Below are 9,393 nucleotides of genomic sequence, written 5' to 3' on the forward strand. Positions count from 1 at the left end.
TCTCTTCACGCTGCACAGTGCAAGTTAGCGGACAAAGTTGTCCTTGACCGTTAAAACTAATTACGTCACAAGTGATGGAAGAGGCGTGGCGAGGGTCCCGGCACGGGCGCTTACGGGGTGGATGGGTTAACAGGTAGATATGAAAAAAGGACATCAAATTTCGCGGTTCAAGCATTCTCACTTTCATTTTACTTTTCAAAAAGTCTGACCTGTATAGTTATAGATAAACTGCAGCAAGCAAAACGCACATTTAGAAATTAACTTTTAAGGTATATTGGGAAGCTTTACCCAGATTCCTGCCTAACTTCGTATCGGCAAATGAATGAAGTTATAGCGTCTGTAAGATAATCCCTCCGTGCAATTCGACGTAGCACGCGCAACCCAAGTCGTACCCAGTCTTCTTCATAACTCGCCCTTTGTCTGTATAAAAGCCGGACACAGGAACACAAGGACCCCTACCAGGGCGGATCAGGCTCTATTACCTCTCTCCTCCGCATAGGCTTCTTTACGTCGTAGCGAGGCTGGGGAGAAAGAAACGGGGAAAGCGCGCGGGGGTCGATGGGAAGGGAAAAGGCATCATCCCATCGTCTCTAGCGGGATTGCTATTTTTTCGATCGGCAGCATCTGCGCGCGGAGGAGAGAGCTCTATTACCATTATTGTCTGCTAACACGCATTGATGAACAATAGACTACGAGCAGTCTCTCTTTTTTCTGTAGTCCGTCGAGCAAAACGCGAGACACGCAAATGGCCACGTGCGTGACTGATGGCGCGCGACGGGAGAGGCACGAGAAGCCCTCGTTTCACGCGTCTCGCGGCTTCGCCGCTCTAGCTCTCACTAAATCTTAAGAAAAAGAGAGACCGCTCGCAGTCTAGATGAACAACAATAAGACTTTCATGTTAACTTTTCCTCACTTTTAATGAGCACAAGACATAAAGTCAATGTAAAAAAAAATACTCCTGATTATAACTTATAGCTACGTTCCAATAATATTCATACGCACAACTCTTTTAAAACTTTTCTACACTCTTTAAAACTCGACTCTCTGTGAGTTTGATAGTTCGCTGTTGTTGAAGATGTGTCGATCACCAGAGCAAAACAGAAGAATCGAAAACAACGAACAATTCCTACACCCAAACGATAACGACCTGAGAAAGTTGGAATAATCGCGATGATATTAGAAGAACAAGCATTCGCATTTTTACTAAGGATTTCGCCATATTCGTCGCGTTGGCTTACGCTCGCCGTCTGTCCTGAAGACCGGATGACCATGTGGCACTGATGTACCTACTTACAACCCGGAAGGAATTAACTGGTCGCCTAGATCGATGAAGATTCCTCTCCCAAAATTTGCCAGAAATTCTCTAGCTACTCTCGAGAAAACATACTTAGTTCTTCCAGAAATTTTTACCGCGGAATTCGCTAACTCGTCATACAACCGATATTATGAGACACGGCGGGCAAAATGAGATTATGTGTTAGTCGTTGGTTTGGTATAACTGAAGTCTGAATGTGGCTGTTTTCTGTTTTCTTGTTAATTAATCATCTTGTGAAAGCTTGTATTCCAGTTATAGCTCTTCCAAGAATCAGCGCATGGATGTCGTGTGTTCCTGGAGAAGAAAAGATGTCGGAAACATTTATAAGCAGACAGTAAAGAGCAATTTCGAAGCTTTTTCAAGTCCAACAAATGATGATCATTCACGAGATTGAACCTGAGGCTGAACATTACAGTGACAATTAATGTCCAGGCTACGAAGGGGGAAAATCCAAAAACATTGTTGGTGAAAAGATTCCCTCCACATGGACATCGAATCTAAGTCAGGGAGCGAGTTTAAACAATCGCGATGAAGTTTGAAACAACGCGAGAATTCATTTTATTCGTGAAGTTTTTTCTATCGTCACCGTCGCAGTTTTCCCTTTCGTTAACGGTCGCTGCCATTTTCAGAACATGTTACCAATACACTACTACCCTGCCAACAGAGTCTCCTTGGATCTTCCTAGATAAGTCGGGAAGAGGAAGGAACGAGTCGCTTCCTCTTTCCCGACTTATCTAGGAAAGATCGAAGCGACTCTGCTAGCAGGGTACTACACTACCAAAACGAGCCGCCAAAATTCCGGAAAAATTAAAAATATAAACAAGCAAACTGTTTTTCTTAACTGATACATCAGTAACAAATGACCCTAGCTAGCCCTTTCCGTAACTTTTGAAGTAAATTCAATTTGGGCTTCAACGTTGTTCTTTGAAATACTATTCACAAACGTATTATTTACCATATTGAAACTTAATCCAGGAAATATATTACAACTATCATGACTTAGGGCTTGGTTACAAATGGTGGCCATCAACCGGTAAAAACGGCAAAGACAGTTTACGAAAGGGAAATAGGCGTCGCGCGCCGTCGTCGTTGCTAAAACATCGCCTGATCGCAGGTTACTGTAAGTGCGACATCGGGCCTCATCCTCGTTCCCAGGGTCCTCTCTTCATCAACAGAGAGTACCCTGGAAACGAGTTTGCTCGAGGCTGTATTCTCTCAACCAACTAGAATAATAAAGAAATGAACGCAACGGACGGCAAAAAATCAGCTGCTTCGTTTGTAAGGTTTTGTAAAAAATTTGAAGTTACCTTCATACGTGTTCACGGATTCCAAGTTCATCACGTGACGTATCACGTGGTACTCATCCGAGATGCCATTTCCTGTATGTGCCATAAAATGAGAGAGAAATGTCCAATTAAGTAATCATAAACACTCGTTTCTCAGTAAGGTTACGAAACGTTGATAAGAACAAATTAAACTCACCGCCTAACATGTCCCTGGCCATCCTGGCTATGTCAAGTGCTTTTCCACATGAATTGCGCTTGATCATAGATATCATCTCTGGGCACCATCTACAAAAGCATAAACAGTACTGTTAAATAACGACTTGCGCACAAAACTTGCGCGCCATATTTCAGCCAAACAAGTTAACCCCAAAACAGCCTTGATTCTCTCACGTCCTTGTTTTCTTAGAGCTATTTTCCCCTGCGCGTTTTTGAAGGCGATTTTTCACACTTTCCAAGCTTCTGCGTACTTTTTCCTGCACATTTTCCCAATGGCCTGTGGGTGACTTCCTGTGCGGTTATTTGCTTTGAGTATGTATACTGCATGTACTGTGATATAACAGAGTCCATTTTAAGACTGCTCTTACCACTGCGAATTCAAAAAAACAAAATCGCCAGACCTTTGTAACTCTGAGAGCGTTGACAGTTTCCACAGAAAATATGTACTGTTTCCACGCCCGCTACTGTACTACTGTAATTTGCAAGTTTCATCCCGGGGAGGGGGGCGAGAGGAATAATTGTTTTAGTAAAACCCAACTAGTTGGTCAAAAATATTGAGAATAAAAAAAGTTAAGCTAGTTAAAGCTAGACTTCAAATCCTTTTTTGCGCCAAAAAGCCCGCACTTTTCGCTACTAGTGGGCTATAACATATAGCCTGGTAGTAGCTCAACCAATCAGAACCCAGCATTGATAATAGACCACTAGTTGGATTTCACTAAAAGAAAATACCCCCTGCGAAGTTTCATGCAGATGGAGTATTACCTCTGTTCCAAAGGTTCTATCTCTTTAAAGGCTTTGAAAAATTGAGGAGTGATTTCAAATCGTTTAAGGATAAACAAATTAAATCGCTCGAACCAGGGTAACATAACAATTAAATTTTAGTCGTCTCTAAATTAAAAATTAAAAATGAAGCTTAAAAGGTAGAGGTTTACTTACGTTCCTTCATCTTTGAGTCGTCCAACATGAAGGCAGCTTTGAAGCCCAATACCAATCTAAGAAATAAAGTGTTAGATATGATTTAACTCTTAAAAAAGTGACAAATTAGAAAAAGTGCTGACCATAAAACTAACCTCAGTTGTCATGTCTGCCATTTTTTTCTGCATGAGCTGATTTGCTGCAAGAGGTCTCTTGAACTGATGTCTTAAAAAATGATGGTTAAGTAAAAGAGAAATTAATCATTAAAAAATACAAAACAATACTAAACATCAAAAGGGATCCTTACAAAATGGTGGCAATATATAAAGTGTTACTTAAGATACTGCCACTATTTTGTTAACAGACTATGGATCACTATGGATATTGATCATGTGTCTGAGACATTTCAGACTAAATGCTGTGTTCTAACGAAGTAGTGTTTGGAGAAGAGTGCTGTAAAAATCGAGGACAGCAAAGTACATGTAAGGGAGTACTAAGCACTATAATAGTTAGACTTTCTTCTCCTCTTGCTTACCTGTCTAAAGTGTATTGTCGTGCTGTAGCCAGGCAAAACTCTGCAGCTCCAAGAACTCCCCAGGATATACCATAACGAGCATTGTTTAGGCAACCAAACGGACCCTGGTTAGCAAATAATGTTTTAAAAAACAATATATAATAAAGTTAGTTTGGGTATTTTTGGAGGATTACACAAAAAATTAAGAAGTGGCAATAATTTTTACCCTCCCTGCCCTTTTCCCCCCAAAAAAACAATGTATAATTTAACGATGTGATCACCCCAGCAAAATACACTTCAAACTACGTAAGGTAATCCACATTCCGCATTCCGGATATTTTTGTATGTGGAACCTGGAGTCCTGGGCTTTGGAATCCAAAATGCAGTACCTGAAATCTGAAATCCATAGCATTGAATCCAGAATCCAAGACTGTCTTGGATGTCCTCTCACGGGGGGCAATACACCTCTCTCAATACATTTGTATATTTTAACAGTTCTTACAGATTCTTCCCATCATAGTAAAGGTTACATGAAAGATATGAGAAAATGGTGAAAAAATAATATCACTTCACCTCCAGTCCTTCAACATTTGGTAGCAGGTTTTCTTCAGGCACCTCAACATCCTCCATGAAAATCTCGCCTGTAACGGATGCTCTTAAAGAAAACTTGCCTTCAATTTTAGGAGCTGAAAGTCCCTTCATTCCCTGAGTTAAAACCAAGAAAAGAAGAAGTAGGATTAGAAGGACAATGCTGGATTGCCCCCAGACTTAAAACTTCAACACTGCTGTATGAATACTCAATGCGTCTATGCCTATGTTGTCATTCATTTTTATCCTAAGTGTAAATTTTCTTTTCTTTTCTTTTCTTTTGTTTCAAACTCTTTAGCACACATTAACATATCCCAAAAACAAAAGAAAAGAAGATTTTAACCAAGGATAAAATTGAGCCACAACATCTACACCACGTACATGTATACAAATTATCTCTTGTGAGAAATGATTAACATATTAGAGAGATTTAATTATTAGAGTCAAGTTTATGGCAAATCAGAATTTGTATCATGTGACCAAGTTTCCCTTAATACTTGTCGTTTACTATTCATTATAAATACAAGGGAATCAGTAATTTCATGCCAGTTTCATCCACAAAATTATTTTGTTTTGAGCTTTTTCTATCTGCTCAATTTCTATCTTGAGAATTTCTCAACTTGAATCTAGTGCTTGCTGTTTGGCGCCTTACATGTGAAGCGTTTATCTAAAGTATGTAAGCTGACACATCACATAGAGATGGCCAGCATTTTTTGGAGGAACGAACCTTTTCCAAGATAAATCCCCTAACTTTTCCATCTTCACATTTTGCCCAAACCACGAACACATCAGCTATTGGTGAGTTTGTAATCCTATGACAAAACGGATCATCAGAAAAACTGAAATGAATAATGTACCTATCACAAAAAAAAGTTATCTCTGTAATCTCCTGTATTCTTTGTTCTTTACAAAGATTGTGTCATTTTTAATAGGCTAGTAACCTGCAAGGTTGCTCGCCCCGCCGCAAGTGAACCCCAGAGAGCTTGCTCACAGGTTAATAACCCAAAAACTACAGTGTAAATGTACTCGAAGTTTTCGGACTGATCAATCCAATCCAATCCAATCTGAGTCATAGAGACTGTTTGCAAAAGATGAACCAAAGAGTATTTTAGAGTCCTGCATACCCTGTAGACAAGTTGGCTGCAGTCTATACATTATACATGCTATACATGCCTCTCCCAAAAGCCAGTTCAGCCAACACAGCCAAACCAATAATTTCAGCCACAGCTTCAGACCATTACTCCATCAAACAGATTCCCATTATGGCCGTACCTTTGTCCCTGGATTTGCCTCTGAGGAAATTTCCAGGGGACAGGGACCTGGCCCCAGGTGGATAAAGCTATATCCACCAGATAAATCACTATTCACTGGATAGCGCAACTGGTTTTCCAATTGGAAACTTATCCACTGGAGAGTGATTTATTCGGTGTATAGCACTATCTAACTCTTGAACAACTGGGGCCTGGACAACTCCTAAATTCAATTTCACCCACAAGTAGTGGTCATTACTAGATAAATGTGCACAAGTACACACAGAGATAGTTTGACTGGGTCCTCGAGAAAATGTTTCTCACCAGCACTTTGATCCATTAAGGATGTAACTGTTCGCGGCAGGATTATGTTTTGCTCTTGTTTCCATGCCTCCGGGATCGCTGCCGTGATTTGGTTCAGTCAGACCAAAACAACCAATCAGCTCACCTCGTGCTGTTGACAATCAGCAACAGAAATCAAACATCTTTATCTCTTGAAATAAAACCCAATAATCCCCCTTAGGTTGAAGGCTTTTTTTAAAGCTTCTTGTTTGTCAAAGTGAACAAAATTGCTTATCAAGAATTTATTACAACAATGGCAAATGAAAGTCCAAATTTTTCCCTATGTAATCACTACCTAGCTAGGAGGCTGTCATTTTTTAATATTGTGACTTGACAGGGCCAAGAAAATTTTGGAAGGGCCTGGGGTTGGGTCACTTCGCGAAGTCCTGTTGGGGGAGGCATAGGGAGGGTTATGGAGTTTTTTAGAAGCCATTGGTAAAAAAATGAAGTCTTACCTAGCTTTGGGAGATATTTCTGTTTCTGTTCCACTGTTCCATAAGCATTAATAGGGTGCATTACCAGAGACGACTGGACGCTCATTGCTGATCTATAGCTACTGTCCACCCTGCAGGTAAAAGATAAAGAAATTATTCAAAAATTCAGTAAATTTAAACTATTGTTGTAGTGTGTGAAGGCAAATAGGGAACAGAGTTATTAGACCACGTATACATGCAAGATAGGGAAACAATATTGTCAAAACCTTTCAACTTCTCTTGCGATAAGACCATAAGCTACAGAAGAAACTCCTGCACATCCATAACCTGGAGGAAAACAGAAACTGAGATCAGTAACAAGAAAAGACTTGACTTCAGTTTTCTGCTTAACTGGGAAAATCCAGAAAATTTATTTATGCTATGCATGGCACCAATACTTTACCTCACACAAAATTAAGTTTGCAAGAGTTAATGAATAATGGAGAATCGATGTTTGACATCATTTAAGAAGCTTTTAAACAAAACACTGACCTTGAATTGTGCAACCAAGAACTCCAAGTGATCCCATTTCTTTCATAATATCTTTATCAAATGCTAAACAAGAGAGTCACATGAAATCTGTTAACAAATACACTTTTATTGATTGGATTGAAGAAATTAATGGCCACATGACTGCAAAATGGAAGTAAGCTATGTTGTTGTCTTTCAAGGTCAACTGATTTTATTTTCAGACTAATTCACCTCTGAAATTTTTTGCAAACAATGCATGCTTGGCCATTTTTTGTAGAGTTCAAGATACTTAAGCAGTCAAGAAGTCCTTTTTGAACGGCTTAAGGGTTATTTTGTCGTTGGTCAAATTGACCATCCAGTAATGCTATCTTTGTCGGTTTTCCTTGAGTCTGTTAGTAAGTGGTTTGTAAAGTGAAGGTATAACTGCATGCTGCCATAATTCATTCAATGATATTTTTAGTCTTCGAGCAAGCTCTCCATTTGGAGGATATCGTGAAAAATACACGCGTTAGCGGCATGCGAGAGGAGACGCAACTGTGGGGGGTGGGGAGTAGAAAGGGAAGCTCGAAAATTTATTTAGAGCAGGGCGGCTAGGCCTGTTATCAATCAACTTTAATTTCCAGAACATCATTTTTCAGCCAATGGTATTTCCCTTTGTCTGGGCGAAGTACAGATGAAAATTTACGAGAGATCGTTGTAAGCTCTCCTTTCATTGGCCCCTCGTGGCTTTGCTGCTCGGTCCTGCGTTCTCGCGCGGCTCGCTTTGCTCGCCCAAATAGGAGAGCTTGCTCACAGGCTATGATATTTTTGACTGTTGCATTTATGGGCCTTTTATAGTTGTTTCAATCATAAGGCTTATACTTACTTTCATGTCTATTTGCCATCAGAATCCGAGGCATAAGCTTTTCCTGGCAGTAATCTCTAATCTGATCCCTAACTATTACCTCTTCTTCTGTGAGACAACTCTCCAAGTTAAGTGGATCTTGCCAGTTGAACTTTACTAAGTAGATGTAAAAATGACAGCGTCAAATTTAATCTCAGTGTAAATTAGACTGCAACGTATTTCTTTGTTTCCACCAATATTGTAGTCTTCCACTCTCTCACAAAGAACACCTGAACTGTTAAAAAGTCTTGATATTCTTGTTTTTATGGGGTACTTCCTTGAAACATTTTGATTATCTTGAACAACTCCTAGGCCTGTTGGCTGATGGTGGTCTTGAACATGACAACGCCCCCTTCACACCTCCACAACTGTTTACACCTTGGGCCCTCTTTATTAATGTGGTTAAATTAATGGCTCGCATACTTACCAAATTTATCTTTTTTATCTTGCGATTTTTGTGCTATTATTTGAAAAGTTAAGAAAACCAAATGCTCAACGTCTCTTCAGATTGTTTAGCAATGTGCTAATTTCGTCTCAAGTATTGCATAAGCTTACCGGTAACTTACGAATCAACTCATCGGCGGTTTTGTAGTAACTTTTGACAACTGCTTGTCAGCGAATATTCATCGACATCGCTGGAAAGAGCGCCTCACAACCAGCACACTTGCCGAGTGTGATAGTGATATGTCAGAAACAAGCAAAGATAACCGAAGTGTAGTTCCACAAAGATGACGTTACTAAAATTTGTCGAAACTACAAAATTTCGATCGCGATTTGGCGGGCGGATCACCCACTCAGAGCGATTTCATAACAACCGACCGGGCCATTGTCGTAACACGTTAAAGAACGAGGCATAAACATTAAGGCGCTTTTTACATTGGTGTTAGCAAATTCATGTCAACAATTGAAAAACCGTGGCTGACAGTGATGGCTGATGAAAAATCGAAAAGTGTTTCGTAAAAAAGGATACCGATCGCTGCATTCGCCGAACTCTGAGCACGGCAGAGAAGAAGAATATTGTTTCCTGGAGTCACAAAACGCCAAAGAGCACGATTCAGAGCCATTTTCGTAACTTTCTCGCGACGATATTCCCCTCTGATCTGAATGCACTCCTTATCCCTTTTCCACACTGGAAAGCGA

At 40.1% G+C, this 9,393-nt stretch overlaps 1 protein-coding gene across 1 annotated transcript; it reads right to left on the reverse strand.

Moving 5' to 3' along the window:
* Positions 1-891: 891 nt before the first annotated feature.
* LOC140953579 (glutaryl-CoA dehydrogenase, mitochondrial-like) lies at positions 892-9,375 on the reverse strand. Its single transcript, XM_073402994.1, has 15 exons — positions 9,224-9,375; positions 8,681-8,713; positions 8,236-8,370; positions 7,392-7,454; positions 7,127-7,187; positions 6,882-6,991; positions 6,409-6,538; positions 5,562-5,646; positions 4,820-4,951; positions 4,268-4,371; positions 3,888-3,957; positions 3,754-3,809; positions 2,798-2,886; positions 2,619-2,694; positions 892-1,605 (listed from the first exon to the last, which is right to left on the reverse strand). The coding sequence occupies exons 1-15, from the start codon at positions 9,315-9,317 to the stop codon at positions 1,542-1,544; spliced, it is 1,302 nt and encodes a 433-aa protein (XP_073259095.1). The 5' UTR covers positions 9,318-9,375; the 3' UTR covers positions 892-1,541.
* Between the last annotated feature and the right edge of the window lie 18 nt (positions 9,376-9,393).

The sequence above is a fragment of the Porites lutea genome, chromosome 12 (genome assembly GCF_958299795.1).
Source record: "Porites lutea chromosome 12, jaPorLute2.1, whole genome shotgun sequence".
NCBI lineage: Eukaryota > Metazoa > Cnidaria > Anthozoa > Scleractinia > Poritidae > Porites > Porites lutea.

Bases quoted from the DNA above. Each gene is read 5' to 3' on its own strand.
- LOC140953579 (XM_073402994.1), bottom strand. From the start codon at position 9,317: ATGGCTCTGAATCGTGCTCTTTGGCGTTTTGTGACTCCAGGAAACAAT. The intron at 7,455-8,235 runs GTAAGTATAAGC...TCTCTTGTTTAG, and splicing joins GATGGCAAATAGACATGAAA to CATTTGATAAAGATATTATG. The intron at 1,606-2,618 runs CTTCAAATTTTT...TTCTCCAGGAAC, and splicing joins GTGAACACGTATGAAGGTAA to ACACGACATCCATGCGCTGA.